The sequence below is a fragment of the Apus apus genome, chromosome 2 (assembly GCF_020740795.1).
Source record: "Apus apus isolate bApuApu2 chromosome 2, bApuApu2.pri.cur, whole genome shotgun sequence".
Taxonomy (NCBI): Eukaryota; Metazoa; Chordata; class Aves; order Apodiformes; family Apodidae; genus Apus; species Apus apus.
The window spans coordinates 140,451,656-140,479,429 of NC_067283.1; the positions used below are offsets into that span (position 1 = coordinate 140,451,656).

General features: G+C 37.2%; 1 protein-coding gene across 1 annotated transcript in view; it reads right to left on the reverse strand.

The window, feature by feature from the left end:
- CSMD3 (CUB and Sushi multiple domains 3) overlaps nucleotides 1–27,774 on the reverse strand; it is a 558,931-nt gene that overhangs the window by 352,384 nt on the left and 178,773 nt on the right. The window contains exons 5-6 of the mRNA XM_051611448.1: nucleotides 25,264–25,471; nucleotides 4,563–4,675 (exon numbers count right to left, since the gene is read on the reverse strand). Of these exons, the coding sequence (XP_051467408.1) occupies nucleotides 4,563–4,675; nucleotides 25,264–25,471 (321 nt within the window). The remainder of the gene's footprint in view (nucleotides 1–4,562; nucleotides 4,676–25,263; nucleotides 25,472–27,774) is intronic.

Genomic DNA, 27,774 nt, shown 5'->3' on the forward strand with positions numbered 1-27,774 from the left:
CACGTGTCATTTTCACACTAAAGAATACTCTTGAAAATAAACACTAAATTTGTATGAAGTTACCAATATTTGTTAAGTTTGTTGAGACAGCGAAAAAACCTTTCAAGCTATTCAGCTTCCTCAAGTGGTATGAAATGAACCCTTTTCCAAATCAAGGACAGATATTCCTGGACTTAATCACAAAATGTATTCTTCCATTCAAAAAAGGGAAATAAGGATTTTTCACAGAATTTGCCAGTTCTCTTAGCATCATGACAGAAAGCATTATTTTCTGGCTTCTTACTTTGTGAGAGCCTCCTTTTCCTCTGTAAAAAAAAGCTAACTACATTAGAAAGGGCATTCGTATCAATAGACCATGAAGAAACCAAAGAGGTACTGGTAAACAAAATCAGAACTCAGGTTTCAGACAATAAAAAGAACAAAAATCAGAAATTGGGATTATAAATAGGGTACGCTACTTGGATAAAGGCACAAATACCAGCCCATAGAAACGGAGCTGAAATGGCACAGAAATTAATTTAAGACTCACAGAGGAGTGAGGAAAGCAAGTAGCAGATCACAGGTCCTGGTTACATGGCAAGGGTCACAGACTTGTTGTTCATGAGTCATAGAATCATAGCATGGCTAGGGTTGGAAGAGATCTTAAAGATTATATAGTTCCAAGCCCCCTGCATGGGCAGGGTCACCTCTCAGTAAACCAAGATGCTCCCAGCCTCATCCAACCTGGCCTTGAACGCTTCCAGGGATGGGGCCTTGCAGCTTCTCTGGGCAACCTCTTCCATTGCCTCACCATCCTCACGGGAAAGAATTTCTTCCTAATATTATATAGATATTTCTTCCTAATATCTAAATCTATCCTCTTCCAGTTTGAAAACATTCCTGCTTGTCGTATCACTACATGCCCTTGTAAAAAATTCCTCCATGGCTTTCCTATAGGCCCCCCTCAGGAACTGGAAGACCGCTATAGGGTCTTCCCAGAGCCTTCTCTTCTCCAGGCTGAACAGGCTCAACTCTCTCAGTCTGTCCTCACAAGAGAGGTGCTCTAGCCCTCTGATCATCTTTATGACCCTCCTCCTCTAGACCTGCTCCAAGAGCTCCATGTCCTTCCTATGCTGAGGGCTCCAGAACTGGACACAGTACTCAAGGTGGGGTGTCACAAGATGAGAGCAGAGGAGGAGAATCACTTCCCTCAACCTGCTGTCCATACGTCTTTTGAGGCAGTCCAGGATACAGCTGGCTTTCAGGGCTGCAAGTACACATTGCCATCTCATGTAGGGCTGCTTATTAACTAACACCCCAAGTCCTTCTCCTGAGGGCTGCTCTCAGTCCATTTCCCACTCAGCCTGTAATTGTGCTTGAGATTGCCCTGACCTAGGTATGGACCTTGAACTTGGCCTTATTGAACTTCATGAGGTTGGCATGGGTCCACCTCTCATGCCTGTCGAGTCCCTCTGGATGGCATCCCTTCCCTCCAGTGTGTCACCCACACCACACAGTTTGGTGTCATCAGCCAACTTGCTGAGGGTGCACTCAATTCCACTGTCCCTGTCACCAGCAAAGATGTTTAAACAGTGCCAGTCCCAGTACTGACTCCTGAGGCACACCACTCATCACTGGTCTCCATGTGCACATCAAGCCATTGTCCACAAGTGAGTGAGACCGTCCAGCCAATTCCCTATCCAGCAAGTGGTTCACCCATTGAATCCTTATCATTCATACATTAGTGCACATATATTCAGCTGGACTATGCCCCACAGCTCTTTATTAGGTATTTAAGATACCTGTAGGTGTCTAAAACATACAGGTTGCAATATAGAGGCATCTATGTTTTGGTTTCTTGGAGCTGAATCTCACCTTTTACTTCATTAGGATTGCTGAGTCTTCCAGTAGTAATACTGTGTACTGTTTATTGTAACATCTTTTCAGATGAGGAATGAATGAATAATTCTGTTTAAATTGTTAGATGTTCTGAAAAAGAGTGATAAAGACAGTTTTCTCCTTCTGGCAACTCTAGCCATGATGCTCTGAGGTAGCTTAATACTTCCTACTTTTCCTCTTTATTCTCAATTTCCAATTGCTTTAAATTCTCTCTCAAAGCAAAACTAACAAATAATTTAAGAAAAGTCTACCTCTATAAATCATTTCTGATACATTTCTATTCATATAGAAAATAGCAGAGATAAAAATAAAAGAGCATTGGAAAATCAAGCAGAGGAAGAGAAAACTTTTCAATGTCAGTTTTCTCCATATTGCAACACATTGAAAGTGTTGGCATTCATGTAACTTTAGCTATACATAGTTGGCTTTCAAATATTAAGCAGAATAGCCATTTGTATGCTTTTGCAACATGAGCATGAAAGTTAAGTGTTACTGTATTCTGAAAAGCTCATGGATATATTTAATCTCTTCATCTGTATTTTCCTCTGAGCAAAGATTTTTAATAGAAAGCAGATGTGGCTGTGCACTCAACATCTTTCATAGCCTTTCAGAGTCCAGGTATGCTTGACATAAAGAATACTGAAGGTTTTATACACCAACCTGCACACTGGAAGCTGTGACCTTAACTTCTGTCCACTTACTATGGATTCATACATAAGTGATAGAGTGCAAAGAGAAGCCAACAGAAAGCAGCAAGCAAAAGGAACTTCTACAGGTTTAGTTATTTCTCATCCAGCCTAAAGAGTTTGAGTAAAACAACCAATAAGGTTTTAATATGTTTATTTAATTTCCTCACAGTCTCCTTTGGCCTACCATCCACTCAGAAACCATACCTCCCTATTACTTGAAAATGCATTTTTTCAGTTTCTACTATCAAGGTTAATCTTTAATGACAGGATCTGCTTCAGTATGCACATTAAATGCTTTTACACACCGCAATTATTTACTGCCCAAATTTTTTTAATTTTTTTTTTTTCAAAAAGTTGTGAAAGATATGTTCTTCCTTTTAAGCATGGTAGACCACTTCAGCACTTTACAACTTAGTATAGATTACACATACATTCAGCAATATACCACTAAAAATTAAATGAGCAAAGAAAAATAATGGTAAAATGCTATAATGTAATCACTGCACATCTAGGTGGTAAAGAGAAAGAGAAGACATACAGCAGAGTTGAATCTTTCACACCTACTAACTGTGACTTGTACAAAACAAATTTTGAAACTGAACAAAAGTGCATCCTCTTTCATAAGCTATTACCTCTCACTTTTGGCAGGAATGTAAGTACCTTTTCACCTTTTCTCAGTAGTTTAAAAATTACCATCTCAACAACTTGAATTACTTCGCATAAACCACCAAAACAGTTGATGATTTCACAGCTGTGGGCTAGGATCTAACAGAAAACGTTTCTACTTTGTATCTTTTAACAATTCCATAAGCTGGCAATTTCCCAGTAAAGACTCTGGTATTTGGTATGAGGGATACCATGCAAAAAATGAGTCCATGACTTTTGTAAACAGTAATAGCAGCCCTGGAGCTACAGCAGGAAGGCTCCTCTTACCTAAACTCACTCAGAATACACACATTACAGAACATCGATGAACTCAGGAAGTCTAAATAGAGATACACAATATTCACTGAATAAAATTCACTGTGTTCTTGTATAGAATATGTTATCTGAGGCAATCACAGAGGTGTAAAATGTTTACTATTCTAACAGATCAATTACATGAAAAATCTTAGTCTTTTGTTAATTGCAATTGTTACATCAGGTTGTGCAAAAATATATGTAGCCAATCTCTTCCTATGCTAAATTTCCCATAGAGAAGTGTAAAAGAAATTTCTGAACTAAGTCTCATTCAGAATGCCCTAATTCATTTTTCAACAGATAAACAGAAAAGCACAAAAGCACAAAAAGGGTTACTGTTCCCTGAAGATCAATTGATACACTGCAGATAGTGAAAAACATTTTTTATAGCAATGCCTGTGAAAAAGCTGTCAGTATTACTATACACTAATGAAGCCCTGTTTTCATTAGCACTTCATTATTATGACCTTGTTGCAAACGGGGACATTGCCAAGTTAATGTTTCAGATGCTTTCATTCTTACTCAAAATTATACTTGTTCATAAAAACAGTGGATAAGAATCTTACAGGTTACTTAAACCTTGAATAGCACAATGCATTCATCAAATTATAGAAATAAAAGGTAAGAGATAATATGTGACATTACTAAATAGAGACTTAGTCACTGTTCTACAAACATGACTTTTACAACCAGAGGCAAATACATATTTTTATGATAAAACCATTACACAATATCTTTCAGAATATTAGGACCATTGTAAAAGCCAAGTACTCACACAGGGTAAAGTGAAGTAGATATCTGTCATAATTTTTTATAACTGTATTCAGATACACTAAATAATACAGTACTTATACTCTGACATACTATCATTTGATATAACAGGTTGTACTGCTGAATATATCATTTCTGCACATACAAACTATACCTTTATGAGGATTCTTAAAAAGGTCCTTCCCATTTCTTCTACAACTTCAGGGGTCTTTTTTTTCCTTAACAAAAACAACCACCAAAAGAAATGTGTTTCTTTAAACATACCTTGGTAGTGAGTACTAAATCCACGGTATCTGTGATTGCTGTCTGTTACAAAATGTAGTCTGAGCCAGTTCTTGTTGCTGATAACCGGAGGAGGTATATTCATTCCAGAGAGCCTGAATTAAAATAATCAAATAAAAATTATTATTAAAATATTTTTAAAGTATCAGGGCTTAAGATCAGTAGATTTTTTTTTTTATTTTTTTTTTTTTCCCCTAACACATCATCGACAAACCTTCTTTGGGACTTGTTATTTGAGAGTAAGTTGTATGTTACAACAAGCATGAATAGACAAGATTGTTCACTATGCATGACCAAATCTTGGAATACAAATCAGCACTAATGCAGAAAACACATAGTCATATTATTGGTCAGGCACAGCATTATGATGATGCAAGTGCATGACACTGAGGCTAGAAAGAGATTGTGTCAATTGAGGTCAGCCCATGGATTTCTGCAGAAAGTGCTCTGGGCACCAGGAAAAGGATCATACTCCATGATTTTCATGTTCTGAATATGGAACAAAAGAGCTTAGGTTATGTAGATCACCACCTACAACTACAAAACACAGGTATTTTTTCAAAAGTATTTTTTCTAAAATCCCAGTACAAAAAAGTAAGAAATACTCCATCACTTCAAAAAATCTGAAAATCAGTTATCAGAAGTACAAGAAGAGTAGAGAGTCGTGGTGGATTGACACCAGCTGGTAACTAAGCACCACACAACTGTGCACTCACATCCCTGCCCCCAGGAGCCAGACAGAGGGGAGAACAGGAAGAGCAAAAGCAAGAAAATACCTGGGTCTTCAAATGTCAGTGTAAAAAATGAAAAGTGGAGGGAAAAAGCACAAAACCCCCATGTGATTCAAAGGCAGTAAGGGGGAGGTGGACAGCAGAGGTGAGAACAGTGCCAGAGCAGAGAGATCAAGGTCAGTAAGGAAGTAGGGGGAGGAGGTGCCTGAGTAGAGGTTCACCAGCAGTTTGTGATGAGATGACATGCTGCCCCCTGCAGCCCACAGAGGAGCACAGTGGAGCATCCCGTGAAGAAGCATGGTGTAGCACAAGTGGACCTGCCAGTCATGGAGGAATCTGCACCAGGAGAAATCAATGTTCCCGAAGTACCCTGTGATGTCGCACGCCCTCATTGGAGCACTCTATTCCTGAGGGACTGCATCTCGTGGGAGGAGCTCATGTTACAGGGGTTCATGAAGGACTTTCTCCCATAGGAGGGACCCCGTGGGGAAGCAGAGAAAGACTGAGGATTTCCCCTCCCTGAGGAGGAAGAAGCAGCAGAAAACAAGTGATGCACCGACTCTATCCCCATTCCTTGTCCCCCTGTGCCACTGGGGGGGAGGAGGTAGAGAAATCAGGAACAAAGTAATTTGGGCCTACAAGAAGGAGGGGGTGGGGTAAAGTATTTAAGCTCTGGTTTTTGTTTTTGTTTGTGTCCTGTTTGAAACTGATGAGATTGAATCTCCTTGTCTATGGCTCTATCCATGAGTTTCTAGTTAGCTCTAGTCCTCCCCATCCCAGAGTGGGGGGAGGAGTGAGTGGGCAAGCTTGGTTCTTTATTGTCAGTTAGGCCCAAAATAAAACAACTCCTAATAGCTCATCTAAATCTTCTCTTCCAGTTTAAAACCATTAACCGTTTGTATCATTATATGCACTTTAAAAAGTCCCTTTCCAGCTTTCCTGTAGGCATCCTTTAGAAACTAGAAGGCTGCTAACAAGGTCTCCCTGGAGCCTTCTTTTCTCCAGGCTGAACAACTCTCTCAGCTTGCCATCAGAGGTGAGGTGCTCCAATCCTCTGCTCATTTTTGTGGCCCTCCTCTGGACTTGCTCCAACAGCTCCATGTTGTTTGTTTGTTGGGGGCTCCAGAATTGGACACAGTACTCCAGGTGGGTTCTCATGAGAGTGGAGAAGGGAGAGAATCACCCCCCTCTCCCTCCTGGCCAGAGTTCTTTTCATACAGACTAGGACACAGCTGGCTTTCTGGGCTGCAAGATGACATTGCCTGCTCATAGAATCATGGAATCACAGAATCTGGAACTGGAAGGGACCTTGAAGATCATCAAGTCCAACCATAACCTAAATCCCTCTACCATAACCTAATTTACCCGTTCAGTGATCAGAACATGTTGCTAAGCACTACATCTACATTTCTTTTAAATACTTCCAGGGATGGTGACTCAAACACCTCCCTGGGTAGCCTGTTCCACTGTCCAACCACTCTTTTGGTACAGAAATTATTTCTGTTATTCAGTCTAAACCTCCCCTGGCGCAGCTTCAGGCCATTTCTTCTTCTCCTGTCATTATTCACTTGAGAGAAGAGGCCAGCTCCCACCTCCCTACAACCTCTTTTCAGGTAGTTGTAGAGGGCAATGAGGTCACCCCTCAGCCTCCTCTTCTTCAAACTAAACAATCCAAGTTGCCTCAGCCTCTCCTCATAGGCCTTATTCTCTAGACCTTCCACCAGCTTGGTAGCTCTTCTCTGGACACGCTCCAGCAACTCTACATCCTTCATGTGGTGAGGGGCCCAGAACTGCACACAGTACTTGAGGTGTGGCCTCACCAGTGCAGAGTACAGGGCACGATCACCGCTCTGCTCCTGCTGGCCATACTATTCCTGATGCAGGCCAGGATGCCATTGGCCTTCTTGGCCACCTGGGCACACTGCTGGCTCATGTTAAGTTGCCTGTCACCCAGCACCCCCAAGTCCTTGTCTACTCCACTCATGTGGACCTCCTCATCAACCAACACCCCTAAGTCCTTCTTCTCAGGGCAGTTCTTAATCCATTCTCTGCCCACCCTGTAGTTGTGCCTGGGATTGCCTCCACCCAGGTGCAGAACCTTTCACTCAACCTTGTGGAACTCCCTGTGGTTCACACAGGCCCACCTCTCAAGCCTGTCAAGATGGCTCTGGATGGCATCCTTTCCCTCCAATATGTCGCTCACACCATACAGCTTAGTGTCATCAGCAAACTTGCTTACGTTGCACTCAATCCCACCATTTATGTCACAAATGTTAACAAAATGTTAACAAAAACGTTAAACAGCACTGGTCCCAGTACCAACCCCTAAGGAATGACAGTGTTTGGTTTTCATTCTACCAGTGACTTGAGTGGTGTGACTTGAGCACTTGCTGGTGTCCAGGGTAACCAGGTCTTCCATTTCCTTCCAGAGAGGGCCCATCTTTTCTCTAGTCTTTCTATACCTATGGAAGCTTTTCTTGTTGCCCTTGACTTCCCTAGCCAGATTTAATCCTGTCAGGCCTTTAGCTTTCCTAACCTGATGCCTGGCTGCTTGAAAAATTTGTTTGTATTCCTCCTAGGCTAGCTGTCCTTGCTTCCACCCTCTGTAGGCTTCCGTTCTTTCTTTCTTTTTACGTTTTTCTTTACATTCCCAACCAGCCCCTCCTGGTTGGCAAGAACCATGTCCAGCATAGCATCTCTCATCGTTGGCTCCCCTATCTCTTGGAGAAATAAGTTATCACCAATAACAGGGGAAAGAAGCTTGTTCTTGATTCTCTCTGGTAAGTGTTAATAAATAAACTAAATGAAAAAAACATAGTGTTTGGTACTACAACTTGTTATTCGATAGACCATATATGCAATAGCATTGTATAGTTTGTTATACAGAAGATTCTGTTGGAAGCCAAAATTTACTGTTAGTCCAATTAATGCTTTAATGGACTATTAAACTAAATATGGAAAAGCCTCATTAGACATACTGTCAATGAACTCCCCTTCCTTAGCCTTGAGTCATTGTTGGGCTATTTGAAGTTTTCTTAACAGACTCTCGTTTTCCTCATTGCTTCCCAGCCTTCCCTGGCCCTAATGTACATAGAAGGCCAATGTGTGTCACACAGCAACTGCCTAGGATTGTCAGACCTTTACTATACATGATATATCCCTCAGGGGTCAGTGCTGGGCCCAGTGTTGTTTAATATCTTCATTAATGATATTGACAGTGGCATTGAGAGCACCCACAGCAAGTTTGCTGATGACACCAAGCTGGGTGGTGCAGTTGATATGCCTGCCAGATGGATGGGATGCTATCCAGAGGGACCTGGACAAGCTAGAGAAGTGGGCCCAGGTGAACCTCAGGAGGTTCAACATGCAGGGTCCTGCACCTGGGCCGAGGTAACCCAAGATATGAATACAGACTGGAGGAGGTCACACTTTAGAACAGCCCTGTGGAAAAGGACCTGGATGTACTAGTGGATCAAAAGCTGGACATGAGCCACCAACGTGCAGTTGCAGCCCAGAAGGCCAACTCCATCCTGGGCTGTATGAAAAGAAGTGTGGCCAGCAGATCGAGAGAGGTGACTCTGCCCCTCTACTCTGCCCTGGTGAGACCTCATGTAGAATACTGCATCCAGCTCTGGTGCCCCCAGCACAGGAAAGATGTAGACCTGTTGGAACACATCCAGAGAAGGGCCATGAAAATGATCCAAGGCTGTAGCACCTCTCTTATGAGGACAGGCTGAGGGAGTTGGGGTTGTTCAGTCTGAAAAAGAGGAGGCTCTGGGGGGCCCTCATAGTGGCCTTCCAGTACCTGAAGGGGGCCTACAGAAAAGCTGGAGAGGGTCTTTTTACAGGGGCTTGCAGTGAGAGGACGAGGGGTAATGGTTTTAAGCTGAAATAAGTCAAATTTAGATTAGAGATCAGGCATAAATTCTTCAGTGTAAGGGTGGTGAGACACAGGAACAGGCTGCCCCGAGATATTGTGGGGGCTCCATCCCTGGAGGTGTTCAAGGGCAGGTTGGATGGGGCTCTGAGCAGCCTGTTCTAGTGGAAGGTGTCCCTGCCCATGCAGGGTAGTTGGAACTTGATGATCTTTAAGGTCCTTTCCAACTCAAAAAATTCTGTGATTCTGTGATATATGTAATCACTTGACCAGTAGGGAATTGTCAGAGCTCAAACTATCTAAAACCGGTTCAGGTCAATACACCTCAGAAGAGTCCTAGGACAATCCTGTCAGATCAACACAAAGCCTGTGGCCACTTCCCAATAAGGGAAAAGTCCTATTTATTGGAGTACTCATTAATATCAGTATTGCCAGATTCACACTAAAAAAACTTGGAGGCATAGGAAATAGGAAGGAAACAATAGTTCTCATTGCAGCTAATTCTCATTTTACTTTTCTCCTTAGTACTTCATGCAACTACAGTAGTTAAAATGAAAAGCACATACAGGTATGCAATATTCAAACTGGTAAAAGACTCTAATCAAATCTTCTGTACAGCATAAAGGGAAATTGGTATGCAACTCTTACTGGAGATAAAGTTTAAAATGTAAGTCAAACTACTCCCACTCTGCAGCACAATTAGCAACCCCATGGGTCTTATTAGAAAAAGTACTTTTAGGATCTGAAAGTTTTCCTGAGTATATGCCACTCCAGTTACCCATAGTTAGATATTAAATCCAAATGCAAATGTATCTTAACAGAGCTGTTCCTTAATATTAGAATAGTAATTCAAAATGCTGTCATGTTAAGCTTGAGTCAGTTACGTTACTGCATCTTTTTTGAGGGTTATATTAAAACAGTGCAAGTCCTGAAATGTCTTTAAAGAACAACTCATCAATACAAAGTTAAGAAGATAAAAATCAAGCAGCTTGACTCAAACTACGGGTGATCTTTTTCTTAAGAGTTAGTTCCTTACTTCCTATTTTCTGACTCTGAAAATATATCAAGGTAGATACTGAACTGTGTCAGAAAAGGCTACTCTTATGCATAATTTAAACATAATTTAAATATAATTGCTGTCCAGAAATCCATGCAGATTACTCACAGAACCATTCACTTCAGTTAGCTTCCACTTTATGGTGAATTAATGTTTTTCTCTTCTATATCTCAAACATCTGGTATCCTTCTGGTTGAACTGCATTAATCACATCTTTACTTTTTAAAATTGCTTACATTTATCTTTAATGACCTTCCCCTCTTCTGCAATGTATCTGTAAGCTAATAAATTTCTTACTCAATAATTTTGTAGGATATTAATCTCAGACTGCTTGACAAATGTAAAGAAATTATCATCCTTTATTCCATTAAAAAACAACAACAACAAAACCCCACCAAACACAGACAAACAAACAAGTATAAAGAGACAATATGTTGTTTGCCACCATAAAAATCTAAGATACAAACTTCCACAACCCTAAGGGCACCCTCCTAGCCTTGACTGAGAACCCTGATGACCCTCTGCCCTTGGGCCCTGGAACCTCATTCCAGCTCAGCCTAAGCCAGTCCTAGGTCTCTCAATAGCCTTCTCCTTTTGACTGAGCTCCGGAAGGGACCCTGGACATGGGAAGGGACAACTCACCACCAAAGTCAACTCCCTGCCAGAACAACTCTTTGCTGGACAACTTGAAGCTGGGACGTCTCTATGCCAGAACAGCCCTCTGCTGGAAGATCTCTCCATGGATTGGCAGATGGACACAAGGGATGTGCCACCCCTCCAGATATTATGGTGGGAGTCTGTTATAGACCACCTGACAAAATATTCTATAAGCAGCTGGAAGAAGTCTCACAATAGCTAGCCCTTGTTTTTGTGGGAGACTACAGCTCATGTTGATGTAAAATGCCTGCTGGAGTACAATACAGCAGACAGAAAACTATCTAGGAGGCTCCTTGAGTGTCTTGAAGAGAACTTCCATGACACAGTTCGTGAGGGAAGCAACTAGGGAAGCCACCCCACCAGACCTATTGTTTGCAAACAAAGGACTTGTGTGCAATGTGATGGTTGGAGGCCGTCTTGGGCACAGCAGTCATGAAGAGACAGAGTTTCCAATTCTTGCAGAAGGAAGGGGGTTAGCAGAACTGCCACCTTGGACTTCTGGAGGGCAGACTTTTGCCTGTTTAGATAATGGTTGACAAGAGTCCCTTAGGCGGCAGTGCTGAAGGGCAAAGGAGATCAAGAAGGCTGGATGCTCTTTAAGAAGGAAATCTTAAAGGCACAGGAACTTGCTGTCCCCACGTGCCAGAAGATGAGCGAGGAGATGCCAGCAGGGAAGAAGACAAGCCTAGCTGAACAGAGAGCTTTGGTTGGAACTTGGGGAAAAAAAACAGAGTTTATGGCCTTTGGAAGAAGAGGAGGCAACTCAGGGGGACTACAAAGATGTTGCCAGAAGGCTTGATTCAAGGAACTACCGGCCTGTCAGTCTGACCTTACTGCAGGGGAAGGTTATGGAGCAGATCATCTTGAGTGCCATCACATGGCACATGCAGGACAACAAGGCTATAAAGACCAACCAGCATGGGTTCATGAGAGGCAGATGCTGCTTGACAAACCTGATCTCCTACTATGACAAGGTGACCCACTTAGTAAATGAGGGAAGATGCTGTGGATGTTGTCTACATAAGACTTTAGTAAAGCTTTTGACACAGTTTCCAACAGCATTCTCTCGGAGAAACTGGCTGCTCATGGCTTGGACAGGTGCACACTTTGCTGGGTAAACACCTGCCAGATGGCAGGGCCCAAAGACTTGTGATGACTGCAGTTAAATGCAGTTCGTGACTGGTCACAACTGGTATTCCCCAGAGCTCAGTACTGGGGCAAGCTCTCTTTAATATCTTTGTCAGTCATCTGGATGAGAGGATTGAATGCACTCTCAGTAAATTTGCAGATGACACTAAGTTGGTTAGGAGTGTTCATCTGCTTGAGGCCAGTTGCATGAGGGCCCAGGACAGTTGCATGAGGTTCAACAAGAACAAATGTGAAGTCCTGCACTTGGGTCACTACATGCAATGCTACAGGCTTGGGAAAGAATGGCTGGTAACCTGCCTGGCAGAAAGGGACCTGCGGATGCTGGTTGACATCTGGATTCAAAAGTCTTCAATTTACAGCTGTAAATAAACACATATGTTAAATGAATGTTTATGTCTTAAAAGGTAAATATAATCTTTTCATTGTGATAAAAAGCAAATATCATTTCTGATAGAAGCAAATATAATTTGTTCTTAATTCTCACTTTTTTTGCTTGCCCCTCTCCCCAAAAAACTGTGAGAAAAGTCAGCCTACTAAAGAATTCTGGCTTCTATATAGACACAAATCATATGTTCATTAAAATAGTTCTTAATAATAAAATTCATGTAAGCATTCAATATATTGACTAATGTGAGAATTTACTTTTGCACACACACTAAAGCAGGCATATGCACGTGCACACACAATTATGTGAATAGTGCACACAAGGACATACTGCCCACTAATGTTTGTTATGACTAATTTTTTGTGTTTTCCTGATATACTTACTGGGTATTATTCCTCTGTCTGGGTATTTACTCCATATTTTATATTTATGCCTTTGTCTTCTTCATTTAATCTACAGCATTTTGCACTTGCCTGAAGTCAATGTCACCTTGGTGATGTATGCATGTTCACTTTACGTTGCCAGCATCATTTTGAAGTATACTTCAGTTATAGTGTCATTAATGATATTCATGGATAATTCTTATTCCACTCTCCAAGATGCAGCAAAAACAATTAAAAGTTACCAAGCCTAGAACTAAGCCAGCTAAGATGCAACACAAAATTATTACAAAGACTAACCAGTAACTATTCTTTGTATGTATTTTCCCAACAAAGTACACAACCTATTTAGAGACAACACCAAGTATTTTTTTTCTGCTAGTTTGTAATGAAAAAATAAGTTAGTAAATAGGATTAGATTTTTTGTTTAGCAATTTTTCATCACTTACTCCATTATTTCTTTCCATGATTTAGAGCTAACTGGCTTTCTTACAACTCCCAGATGTCCTGTCCTTTTCCCTCTGTTATTTCCTGCGCACTGTTTTTCCTTGTTTTCTTTCTAATTCTTTTGTATTTATGAACTCCATCATTGCCTCTCACATCCTTTCATAGCTGTAATTCAGTAACTGTAATAGTCTTTCTTAACGTGTGCTCACAGCTTCTTATTATCTTATGCTTTTACTCATTAGTGATGTGGTCCTTTTCTCACATTTCGAAAAATTTTTTATCTGTATAACCTTATGACCGCACCAGGAGGTTTAATACTCTCTTACGTATAACTTTCTTTTGTATAGTCTCTTATTATGCATTCAATATATTCACTTCCATTTACTGCCAGATCTCCTGCAGAATATCTTAACCCTTTTTTGAAGTTTGTTCTGGTAGATTTTTTTAATGTCTGTTGTCCTTGTACTTACTATTGATTACTACTTATTATTACTACTTGATACAGTACATCTACATCCTCTTATTTTTTTGTCTATTTGATACAATACCTTACAAAATACCCTATGTTTTTAGCTGGCTGCTAAATTCTCATTTCTTTTAGGGTTAGTCTCAGACTTCAGTTGAGGGTGTATGTTCCTACATCCTTTTTAATGGAAGAAAAAAAAATATTATCTTCAGCAACCCAGTTGGTTTTCATTAACTGGTTTTCAGTCTGGACACCATACCAGTTACTCCTGTCATCAATTATGAGCCACTAAAATTTAAATCTAGGTCCCATATTTTAGGATGTAGCTAAAGGAAAATTAGACACCAGCAACACAGGGTATGTTGCCAAGTACTATGGACACCACTGTGTAAACTGAACTAGACAATTGCAATACCAGGCTCATTTCTTACCTTCTTCCTTCATCAGTAAGACGCTTTGCAAAAAGTAAGGAATAGTAATGCTGAACAGATTGGGCTTTAACTTAATTCAAGTTGCATTTGTTTTAAACAGCAAAACATCATAGAAATTACAAGTTTGGGGGCTGAAGTTTTATTTCTGTGCATCGAGTTTTTCTAGAACAGAATAGTACAGGGTGTTGCTCTGCTTCACAGTTTTTGGGGACTTGGTCCAAAGTCACTAAGACTAAGAGAAATGGCAGCATTCCAATGTATGGCTATAAATGTCTAATGCATAGACTGCAGTAATAAAAACCTTCTCCAGATCATTTAGCAAAGCTGTAGTTTCATGCTTAGCAAAATTTTCAGTATAAATAACATAACTTTCAGCTAGCTAGCATAAATCTATCAACAAGTTTGTGGAAGATCTTGCTATCAGATTCCTTTGTAATGCAAAACTGAATGAAAAAGTAATACTCTAAGGACTGTTTGCCTTTGCTGCTGTTACCATAATCTCTCATTTCTCTTCCACTGGAGTTAAACCATATTTTAATTGCAGTCAACACTGTAATACTCCCATATTTTTAAGGAAATTTCCCTTTATTATAATTAATTGTCTTGGGGGTAGAAAAAAACAAACAAACAAACAAATATCTGAGCGAAAAACACCCTCCAAAAAAACAAAACACAAACAAGGATAGATGCCTGAATTTTGGAACTGAACTTCAAATTCTGTAAGGTATACAGAATTTTAAAGTTTTGTTTAAAAGTCAAAAGCTTCAGTTTAAGGTTGGTTGGGGGTTTGTTTTGAAAAACATGATGTCACCTACTAAACAGAAATTAAATGTTATTGCAACCTTAATGAGGAAAAGAAGTTGTGTGGCAGTGCTATACAACCACATGAAAGATGTCAGAATATATATTATATGCTTCAAGGATGAGAGAATTCTACTGAGTCAAATAAAAGCTTTGGTATAGAAAAGGCTGACTGAGAAATATGAAGGCTCCAGCAACTTACTGGACCTTAAACATAATGATCCAAGAAGCAGCCAAGAAAGACTAAGAGTTCACTTAATTAACATATACATGTATCTTTCATCAATAAGCTTTTTAGTAGTGAGAAGAAAAGTCCAAAAGAATTCCTAATTAGCTGGAAAATTAAACCAGTCAAAAAATTACATTAAAAGTATTGCCCTCATCTTAACATTTGTTATGATTGAACATTAGGTAATACCAGGTGAAATACTAAATTGCATATTTGCTGGCGCCTTAAATGATCACTTGGCAGATTATATTACAGCCTTAAATAATGGCAGAATATTTTTACAACTTAAACTGAAAACTTCTGATCTTCAGCCCCCAAAATGCAGTAGCAGATAATTCACCAGGAGTTTCAGAAACTGTGACTATCAAAAATGAGATTCATCCCTTCATACACCATAACAATTTCCAGCAATTTTACAGACTGCAGGCCTCTTGAATGGAGCCCTTGAAGCAGGCCTTTATGTTAAATAACCTTTGATAATTTTTCTTTTTATGAATTTCTGGTTCATTTTTCAATCTATTTATGTTTTTAAAACATAATCTATAACATCACATTGCAATGACTTTTACAACTTAATTACATATGCTACCAAAAAATTCTACCTTTGGTTTCAATTCTTCTGCCTGATAAATCATTGAATATCCCTATTTGTTTTAGTGTAAGAAATAAAGAACAAGTGTTCCTTATTTACCTGACATATGATATTCACAAAACCTTCATATACTTTCTCACTTAATTGTTTTCAAGGTTTATAAGCTTTAGCTTATTTCATTTTTCTCCCTATAGATGATTTTCTTTATCTCTTTCCATCCTTTTTCCCTTTTCTGTACCGCTTGTCGTGTTATTGTACCTATTTTGACATAGGATACCAGAATACTAATGTGATTCAGGAATTAGGTCTCAAGGAAACAACATTTAACTTTCAAATCCCTACATTTTAAAAATATGCTTAGAGTAATTTACCCTCAGGATTTCAAAATAATAAAAATTCATTGTATTTTGTTTAGAAACATCTCAAACTGTCAACTTCAGAAACAGTTTAAAAGCTTATACCATAAAAATATTTATTGAAAGTTGCACAATTATTTGGATAGACTTTTTTAACTTGCAGGTGGAGGATATCTGAGAAGAAGTGATTTGTTCAAGGCTTATTTTCAAAGCTCTTGATTGCTGCATTTTTGTGTTTTTTTCATTTGCATCACATACTTTATGAAGAAATAAACATACAGTAAGCATACATGAATGGCTTATTTTCTTTTTTACTGACAGTTATGTCATGACCTGGGAGCTGTGGGTTTTGACCAGTCACCTGCATATTAGATGGCTTGTAATTATTAAAAATCGCTCTGTCACTAATTTGACATTGTGTGAATCCTTAATATAAATAAATTGCTTTAGCAGGTTCATAGGATGTCTAATGGTTTGTTTTAGTTACTGGTTCATTTTACAAGCAAATCTTCACCCTAAATTACCTGAAATGATTTTCACAGTTAAAATAGATGGCCAATGACAAAAATCTGAAGCAGCATCTGAAGTTCTGAGTAGTCTGTAGGCCCCATGTAAGCAATGTTTTATTTTGTTGTCAGGATTTAATAATGAATGTAAAGTGTTTCATTCATGTATTCAAAACATACTTTTGGCTGTTACAGCCTGAAACATAAAATATGGAATTTAGCATATAGTTTACCCTATGTACAAAACAAACCAATGGTTTTCATACAGAATCTAGAAACAACAGTGACTTGAAGATTATCTCTGCAAGAATTACTTTTCTTGCATAGCCTATCACTTACTTTCCTGAATAAAGTAAAGAAAGATCATGGCAGGGACTGAGAAAACATGACAAGGAAGTGTGAAGTTTTAATTACCCTGGAACAACAAATGAAAAAATTCCGTATTCTGGTTTTAGGTTTTTTCTTGGTTGGGAGGTTGGTTTGGGGGTTTTTTTTCCCTACCTTATTTTGAGATTTATGTTATCCTCTGCTTTGTTTAACACACTTGCCCCTACCCCCCATACAAAACATGTAGCACAAAAAAATGGCTATTTCAGCCTTAGTTGTAAGATGTGCCAGTTCAGTCACTGGTAGTTCAGTCAAGACAATAGCAATCAGCCTCCCTCACTACTCCAGGAATTGTCATCCTGAGAAAACAGGAAATGACCACATCAAAACTTATATTCTACTTGAGTAAGCAAAGTGAAAGTGTTCCTTGTTAAATTATCAAGACATCTTCCTATCTGTATTTTTCCCAGAAACTGCTGAGTTAAGAGATTCCAGGCTTCTTTTTTTCTTTTTTGTTTGTTTGTTTGTTTGTTTGGGGATTTTTCGGTTTTGTTTGTTTGCTTCTTTTTGTGGTGTTTTTTTTGCATTTGTTTGCAGTCAACCGTATCCTGGGCTGCAAGAGCACGTTGCCAGCTCATGCTTCTCATCAACCAACACCACCAAGTCCTTCTCAGGGCTGTTCTCAAGCTGTTTTCCATCCAGCCTGTATTCGTGCTTGGGATTACCCCAACCCATGTGCAGGACCTTGCACTTGCTGAACTTCATGTGGTTTGCATGAGCCTACCTCTCAAGCCTGTCAAGGTCCCCCTGGATGGCACCCTTCCATCCAGTGTGTCACCCACACCACACAGCTTGGTATGGTCAGTAAACTTGTTTAGGGTGCACTCAATCCCACTGTCCATGTCACCAACAAAGATGTTAAACTGTGCTGGTCTCAGTACTGACCCCTGAGGAAGGCCACTGGTCACAGATCTCCACTTGGACACTGAGCTGTTGATCATAATTCTTCGAGTGTTGCATTGGGCCCAAAACCACGACACATGGATATGACAGTTTGCTAATGTTAGATTCTCCCTTTAAGGAGTAAATCTATTTACTGTACATGTTCCAAAGTAACTCAATATGTCTTTAAAAAAAAACCAACAAAAAACCACAGACTTTAAGTTCTTTACTTGTTAAGAGACAGAGTGAAGATTTTAATCATGTAACTCATGGCTACATGTGTCTATTCTGCCTGAAATGTCTCAGCCATGTTTGTACTTTGAAGTATAAGCTGAGAAAATAATGCAGAAAAAAATCACTAGAACAGAATACCATAGAAGGGCCTTCTTTTTCTTTAGAAGCACACAAGAACACATAGCACAAAATAACACAGAGAACCCTCTATCTCTCATTAAACATCTGATTGTATACCTTTTTACTGTCTCAGATTCAAATCTTCATGTTTGTCACATTTTGAGTATCAGATATAAAATCAGTTTCAAAATCCTTTTCAAATTATGGTTCCCAAATGGAATCACCGAACAGAATAATGAAAAACGTGTCATTAACATCCACAAATCACTGTGACAAATTCCCCTCCTAACACTACCATTGGGCCTGACCCTACACACTACAGAATGCACTGTGGATCTTGGACTGCTGTGAAAGGCCTCCTGGCAATGCCACAGGTGGAATGCTGAATGTACTAAATCAAACCACAGACGCAAACACGAAATGAAAGAAATACCTGGTTTCTGTGGAAAGCTTTTGTTTCCAAGAAAAACACTTCATTTCTGTTCTCAGTCTTTCAGAAAAAAAGAGGATGAAAACTATAATGCACAATGCATGGATTATCAAAGACTCAATCTACACAGTATTTTTATATTTGTAATACTCCTATTCCTTTCTGCTTACCCTGTTCTACAGTTAAGCATTATCTTTGTTATATTCTGTTTCCTGGTTTAGAAGGGGAGAAGCACTTAGGCACTGCAAAACTTGGCTTTTTGCAGTTACATCTTTTTAAATATATATTATTTTTTTTTTCAGTTAAATCCGATTTAAAAATTAAACCTATCCTCTATCAGTAAACAACTCTGCTAATCACTTCTCAGCAGGTTTTTATGACTGCGCTTTGTTTGTCATACTAATTGAACTTTTTTTATATTTGGTTACAACAGGATCATTCTTCTGAAGGCATTTTGTCTGTGTTAAGCAGTATCAATTTTGTCACTATTCTTTAAATTTGAGCTCAACTGTATTAGATTACAAAACATCTATCACCTGGGGCATTTAACATCCTTATTAGAATCATATTTCTCATAAATACTATTTTCTGTAGTCCTGCCTCTGAGCATTAAGCACAGATTTAACAAATTTGTATAACTAGTGAGAAAACAGTAATAATACCTAAGGCATTGTCAACAGCCTTCATGAATTAAAAAAAAAAATAAAATTATACTTCTAGCTTTCTAATTTGAAGTGCTTTTTAAAAAAAAAATCACCATGCCTGAGGTGCTGTTTTTCCTCCCATTTTAATATCTATTTATGGCCACCTCCTACTCTTGTCTGTTTTGATTTTTTCTCAGACATATGTTTATTTACATTGGTACTTGTAATAATGATTGTTCATGCTGCTACATTTATGTTAGGCAGAGGTTTCCTCTTACATTTGAGCATCATTTGATAAAGTACATTGACTGAATATAAATCTAATCTATTCAGACACTGGATGTTTGCATAAATCAAATAACTGTTTTGTTGTAAAGACATGGTTGAGAACCTCTATGCTAATACATGCATCTGCTCTAGGTTAACAGCCCAAACCAGTATACTTAATTTTGAAATGTCTCCTGAAGGTTAATTTTTATCGTAGCTGCAATGGAAATATAAAAATGCGATGTAGATTTCTAACTTGAATTAACTGCACCTTCTGTACCCTTTTTGCCACTCCCTGAAAACAAACAAACAAACAATCCCTTTCTGTAATAACTATCATATTACTGCTCTTCCTCATTTAGCTTTTCATTAGCACTAGTTGATACATTCTTCACTAATATTGCTTACAATCTCCACAAATCACTAAATGTTTGTAATTTTGTTCTTTCATGGCAGAAGCAGCATGGGATTAAGAGTCAGACATAGGAATTTTCACCATCATTAAACTGCAAGTAAAAGCAAAGGCATGGAAAATGGCACAAAAGATGCCATGTACACTTTAGGAAAAGTATTGTTGATGAATATGAGAGTGAGAGACTTTTTATTCTAGGTATTACAGGATGACTATAGAGCTAAAATCAATTGTGCCAGGGAATGATCTCACTGTGTAAGGCCATGAATGCAGAATGACAACACTACCTAAGGCTCCTCTAGAGTGAAAGGGCAACATTCAGGTTGGGTAGCATGTGGAGAAAATTTATCTGGGCCTTTCCCCATTGTTCTAGGTTGTATTGTTTTCTGTTCATGCTGGCCAAAATGTCTGAGGTAATGTGCTGTTACCATGTGTATTGTAAACCTCCTGGGTGATGTTTTTTCAACATGGTATAAAGGCTACAAGCATGTGAAAATGTGTGATTTTATTAAAATGCAAATGTCTCTCATGGAAGAGTGATCAATGACTGTATTACGAATAACAAAGATGAGCCAAACATATTATTTTTTATACTGTCAACTGAGGTGGAACTTAAGATATTGATCAAACAACAATATCTGATTCAGCCCTAGGGAGAGGGGAATCTTGAGCAAAATAGATCCTCACACAACATTGAAGATCCAGGACTTGGGAGGAAAGTGAAGAGCTAAGTTACTTTGAAGTGACGAGAAATTCACAGGCTAGTATTGTTCATTACTTCAGAAAATTAATCAACATGCTGAAAAGAAAGAGAATTTGAATATACAGGGATGAATTCAAGGAAAGGGATAATATGGCTTCTGTAGAGGACAGTTATGACTGACACATCAATTAAGGAATACATGATTATGTGGATAACAGGGAACTCATTGATACAGCCTGCTTGGATTAAAAAAAACAACAGGAAACCAAAACAAAAAAAAATTCCTCATTTGGTATTCTCCAGATGATCCTGAGGAATGACCCTTAAAGAATCTCTACTTAACAACAACAAAATAATCTATTTACAGTTATTTAACACATGCTTTTAAAGCAAATGTTAGTTTGAGAAGTTCCTAACTCACTGACCGCAGAAGCTAAAACTCTACACAAAGGGGAAGAACACCAAACGATACATGTTTTTCCTGCTACCCTAAGGTACTGCTACTGCCACTATCAGACACTGAACTCCAAATATAAACATTTACTGATCCAAAATGGCTATTCTTAATTATGTTAAGATGCTACTGCAATATATGCTACATCACCACTAAAACTTTATACTTTTTTTTCTTTCCTCTGTGAAATTTATTTAACCTAATGGCAAATTGTCAGTAACAAAAAGTTGATTCTCTATGAAAATTAAATACATTGTTTCTTTATCAAGCTCTGTATATTATTTGATTAACTGCTTTCTAAACATACTTCTAGTATTTTAAAGCTTCAGTAACAAGAATCTTTAAGCTTGGATTGGAAAAAAAAAAAAAAAGCCAGCAAGCACAATACTAGAGCAACTCTTTTACGCTAAAATGTAATTATCTTCTTACAAAATGTAAAAGATAATCTACTGTGTTTAAAGTTACTGGTCAATCTGTACACTGATATTATTTATTTAGGACTTCATGATTTCTCATATATTTATTTGAGTTTCCAGAGTTCATAAACCATAATACTTTCGTTTTTAGATGAGAAAGGGCTTCACAAAATTCTTGCAGGGAAATTAAGATTGCTTTAAAATTGTAATGAATAAAGTGTTAATTACATTGTCCTTTGCTGTGATATACAGACAAGCAAACAAATTAAGTTTGCAGTATTAAAAAATCAAATGGGATCACATCATATCCACTGCAGAGCTCATCAGGAATGCACCCAGGTCAAGGACAGACCCAAATTGTTAAGAAACAAGTAAGTTACTTGGAGTAAATTCTGATTTCGGCAGCTCAAAAAGCCACGTTAGTGATCTTACTCTTTCTCACCCATACAATCCACAACACAGTCTTAAGCTAACAGACTATCTTGAACTTATTATAAGGATCAAAAGAGTTTCAAGTATCTCAGCCAAAGCCTTTCAAAACTGGAAATGATTTAATTTTTTCTGCATCTAAATTAAGGGAAATATTTTTCACAAAATGTGTGCCCTAGATTCTGTGGTGGTCCTGCTCCGGCAGGGGGATTGGACTCAGTGATCTCTACGTCCCTTCCAACCCCTACCATTCCGAGTCTGTGATTCTGTGAATAATATCTTCCAAAGAATATTTGAAATTATTGCAAAGTGGGTATTTTTGTTGGGGAGAAAAATGCAAAATCACCATTGCAAGGGAGAAATTAATTTTGCTAGCCATAGCTATCTAAGAGCTGTTTATTTTACTGCAATTGATGTGATTCACAAAATATGCAATATCAAGCAATGAAATGTTGAAATATATTTCAGAACAAACTGCCTACAATTTAACCAACATACATTTAATTCAATATGTATCATTTTACATTGTATCTACATTTATCCAGAGGAAAAGAAAAATACAATTTGGTTGAAATCAGAAACAGTGATGATCTAGACAACACAATACTTCATTTAACTATGGAAAATTCTAAGTCACCTTTACATTTTAGAAAATTAAATAGGAAATGTTTTGAAATGCTCAAGAATACACTATCAGTAATAAGAGTAGTGAGATGAGTTATTTTGTTTTAAAATGAGTGATTACATCATCATTCAAATTTATCTTTGATAACAGCATCCAAGAGAATAATTCCCGTTTTCTGCTAGGTGATACTGAAATATTCCATTAAAGGTGACCAACAGCAAAATAAGACACTGAAGCATTCCAACAAAAAATATCCTAGAGACAAGCAATAGAAAACTCTTACACATTCTGATAATCGGAATATTTAACTCTCAACTTCCATATGCTGGATAAATTATCTCATAATGATATTGCTATAGCTCACCAATGAATATCTCAAACCCTAATTTTTCACTTAGAAAAAAAGGAGTATTTCAGTAGATCTCATTTATTTTCAGTTTTTGGTTGAGAAAAAAATGAGAAAATAGTATCCTCAAACTAGTCCTTTCAGTTTCACTTTCTCAATAAAAGAAGTACACTCATTCAATTCAAGTCAGCAAACATCAGGATCAGTCCTTGACATAAGAAAAAAAAAAACGTGAAGGGCATCTATGTTATCTTTTTCCCAATACATAAATGAAAATGGCCTGTAAGAAGTGAATTGGTGCAACTGAAATATTATGACAACTGACTGGAAGACAGCAAGTTAGCACTCCATGAAGAATTCCAAGTCTTGCCTTGCAGATAACTACCTGACGTGTATTCTAGCTCATTGTTTTACATAGAAAAAGAAAGTAGGGGTATTTTGTTACAAAGCACAAGAAAAGTCTGAGGGTTGTTTTTTTTAAATCAATAGGTATAATAGTCAAGTAACAAAATATCTAAGATATTACTTTATAATACTACTTACTATCAAGATCAACCAAGATTAATTTTACTAATTTTACAAATTCTGTACTATTTGTTCTCCAGAATGAAAGATCAAGAGCCTGGTTTTAGTTTTAGAAGTATAATTCTATGTATATTTGTATCTGCAACTAAACCTCAAGCTATAGTCTAAAGAGATATAAAGTATTACCACAGTAAATCTAATTTAAAAATTTATACTAATTAAGCATTTAAAATCTACTTTTCCTAACATATGGTGGGGGATACTTTTTCATAAAAGAATATATCAGCCTAATTGAGGGAATATAAATTACAAGCTAGAAAAGAATATGTTCTCAATCTGCTACTTTACATAGCAATTATTAAATTAACATTGTAATTTTTTATGTTTTGCAAACAGATACTATGTGAATTTCCATATATACAGTAATCTTATTACATAATTTAAATATAGCCAAAGCCTTTTGCAGACAAAAGTTATTGTTCAAAACTCATGACTGAAAACATGAAACACACCGAAAAGTTAACAGAATGCACATTTAGCTATTCAAGTGATTGAAACTGTCATCGGTTTTATCTCTCAAAAAATTATTAAAGAGTTTTGTTTAAACATTATTTTTACTGACACCTAGTTCAAAATACTTCAGTTGAATAGCCTGATAAACTCAATGACAATTAGGTAATATTCTAATACAGGTAATTAACTATGTAGGTGACAGTATGAATTAATTAATTCAACTTATGAAATACTATTTGCTAAAGCTGAGACTTACTGTGTGAGGTTCTACTATACCCTGAAGTAGTAAGGAATACAACTTGCAAGCACCATTTGCAGACACTGAGGTTGCTGGTTTCAAAACTATGTAATTATCCAATTTAGAATATTTTCTTATTCTAAAAATATTTTTTTTTTCATCTATCTTATGTTTGGTAGTTTTTTGTATTGGTAATATGAAAAAAAAAAGATTCTACTGACTTTATTGTGGCTAGCTAACCACCTGTTGTATCACCTGTTGTTCAAATGCCTCTGTCAGTTGCGAAGAACCCTCATAATGCTTTATGAACCAGCTAAGAGACTAAGAGTTTACTGAAGAGCATCACTGTTATTTTTTGTTTTATATATATCCTCTTTTTTTTGTGTGTGAACAAATTACATTTAAACCAAAATAAACACAAGATTTGCCATATTGCTATTTCATGAGTATTGTGATGCTTCATTACCATAAAACTAGCAGAAAACCACAGCATGTATTATTTCTTTTTTCTGCTTAACTGAACCTGATCTTGAAAGAAGTTGTTTACTATTTTATGTCTTCTACATGTTTTACACAATGCATCTTTCACTGAGATCAAGAATTGTAGAAGTCAGCCATGATAATTGTTACTGTTGCCACATTAATAAACAAACAAACTGAAATCCTCTCTGAAGTTATTATATTTGGAATAAAACCCAAACCAAAAAGTGCTGTGGCTACTCAGCTTAGAGTGAGACCTACAGACAATGAGGTGAATGAGCCTACATTGCTTTTCATCATAATATTACATCTCTGGTATGTATCTGGACAGTATTTTACAACTGGAATTAGAATATCAACATATATGCCATAGTAACAATTGTTACTGTGGTGTTTTGTTGTGAGGTTTTTTCAGCAGGTTATCTATTGAAAAAAAGGAAAAATAACATAAGTTATCCTTCCATGTCTCACCATCTTTTTTTTTACCACATTAAAATTGCAATACTTGACTTACCATATTGTAGGTGGTTCAGAACCTTCTACTTCCAAATAATCATATTTTTCTTCCATTTGGAAATCTGTAAATATGAGGGAGATGGTATCTCCAGGCTCTGCCACAATTGTCCATGTACAATCCGCATTATTATGATATTCATTAGGAAAGTTGGGGCTCGAGATTATACCACTGGATCCTCTCATAGTTCCTCCACATGCATCCTCAGCTGTTAAAAAAAAATAATAAATGTAATTAAAATGACCCCTTAGGAACCTGGGATTTCCTGTTGAAAATAGAAGTTTATTACCTTTAAGTTAAACAATTGCTTAAGATTTTTTAACATTACACTTGGAATACTGATAAGGTATTAACAAGTAACTGCTTCAAACTGCTATTATTTTAAAACTGTTATACTAGTGCCAGAACATATTTGTACAATCTACTATCTGTGATTTAGGTTAGCACTGTTTCACTCCCTGTACAACAGCATGCAAAAATTTCATTATTTCCTCTTTTGCTCTAACCAAAAATGTTTTCATAAAGCAACTCAAGTTTAATCTCTATCATATGCAGTCTGACACATGATGTGCAGCACATTATAGTGAAAAAATGAAGCATAAGAATCCTACCCATCTTATGCTAATTGTATCACTGTATTTTATTTTAGTGATCACGTAGTGGTGTTTCTTTTCCAATAATATTTTTCCAATTTTCAAACAGCTGATCAGTTTCCAAAATAAAGCCATTCATGGGTGATTTCCAAAAAGCGAAAGACAGTTTCACAATTAAGATGTATAGAGCAGTCATTTTAATGGGTGTAAATTTCAGTAAATTTATTTTTTCAAATATGACCATAGAAATACATTTTGTATGTTACGTTTATAATCATGACACTATTTGAGCAATTATCACAACGAATTATTTATCAGTTGTGAATATGAATACAGCAATTAACCCTAAAATGGAAGAAGGCTCACAGGAGATGAGCAAGGGTGATCTGTGCATAAAGTTCAGGGAATAATGCAAGGTGAGACTGAGCACAGCTGTTGCAAAAAGTATCACTTTTACCTCAACACAAAATGGACAAGGAGGGTGGCCTTTGTATTAGATAAACAGCTGTAAATGGGTGAGCAGATTAACTGGTGATGGAAATGTGTCTCCCTGAGTCCATTAAGAGCTTGTATGTCTCCGAGTTAGCCAGAGCAGGAGGGAAGTGAATGTTTGGCTTTGCTCAACATTTTATATTGACAAATGAAAAGTAACAAAGGTTATCTTTCCACATATTTTCTTTTTTTTGTTTCTTTTTACTTTTTCTTTTTTTTTACCACATTTAATCAATGCTCTGCTTTCTACAGTCTTATGGTGAATAAACTAGGTAATTATTGGAGAGTTACAAAATAAGTCCTTAACATAAACAGAACTAGTTCTACAAGAAAACAATTCTCAAATAGTAATTCACAGATTTCCTTCAGTAAGGTAAGGGAACCTGACATGTTGTGAATCTTCTATCTTAATGCTGCATATACACCCATTAAGTCCAAAACTGTTTTTGAGGATCTCATGTCAACATTTTCTCCTGTGAGCTAACAAAATTGACTGTGAATCTAGTGTTATTGCTTTCAAAAATGGTAATACCTTTCAAATAACTTCACACAAATACTGTGTTACTAGATGGAAATACCTATCACATTACTTATACAGTTTATTATCCAGTGTTTGAAGCATAATGGAAAAGCAATTCTTATTTCTGCTTAATTAGAGTGCTAACCTGAATCAAACTTGCCCTAGAGCGTGAAAAACTAGTACATTGCTGAAAAATGTATTACAAGGACAAAAAAGTTTTGAAGGAGTATCACAGAACAAAAGCTTTAAAGAATGCTGACACACCACTCACTTCTAACAGTTCTTGCAGTTCTAACACAACAAAAAATTTTCAAGACTATAAGAAACCTCTTAATTACAGTAGTTAAGATGGTTAAAACACCAGATTTTGTCTTTTTAAAAATTCTGCTAAATTATTATATGAGCAGTTAGAAAAACTAAAAACATATCATGAGTTTAAGCTTATTAATTAGAAAGTGCAGTTAGCATCCACTAAATACAATAAACCTGAGAAACCTAATTATATCACAGGTTCAGGTATTTTATTCTGAAAGGAATAAAAAAGTATTACAAAAGTAATGATGAAGTTTTACTTTCATGCATTAAGGACAATGAGGAGAACAATTTTTAATTGTTAGTTCACAGAAGTAAAAGGTCCATTAAAATAATAGGTAACATACTGGTTGAATGATTTTGAAGAATCAGTTTATTGATTTTTAAATATTGATTGAAATATGTTATATCCAGTGCTGATTTGGAAAAGTTCTTACAGGTACATTTTTATAGCTAATTTGCTGAATCTTATGAAAACTGGAAGGACAAACAATAGCATGTGAAATAGCTGAAAGTTAAAAGCTGAAAATCTAAGAGTATCATGCAAGACTAAAGACAGAATAGCTTTTTTCTCAGACTCCAAAATAGAAGGTT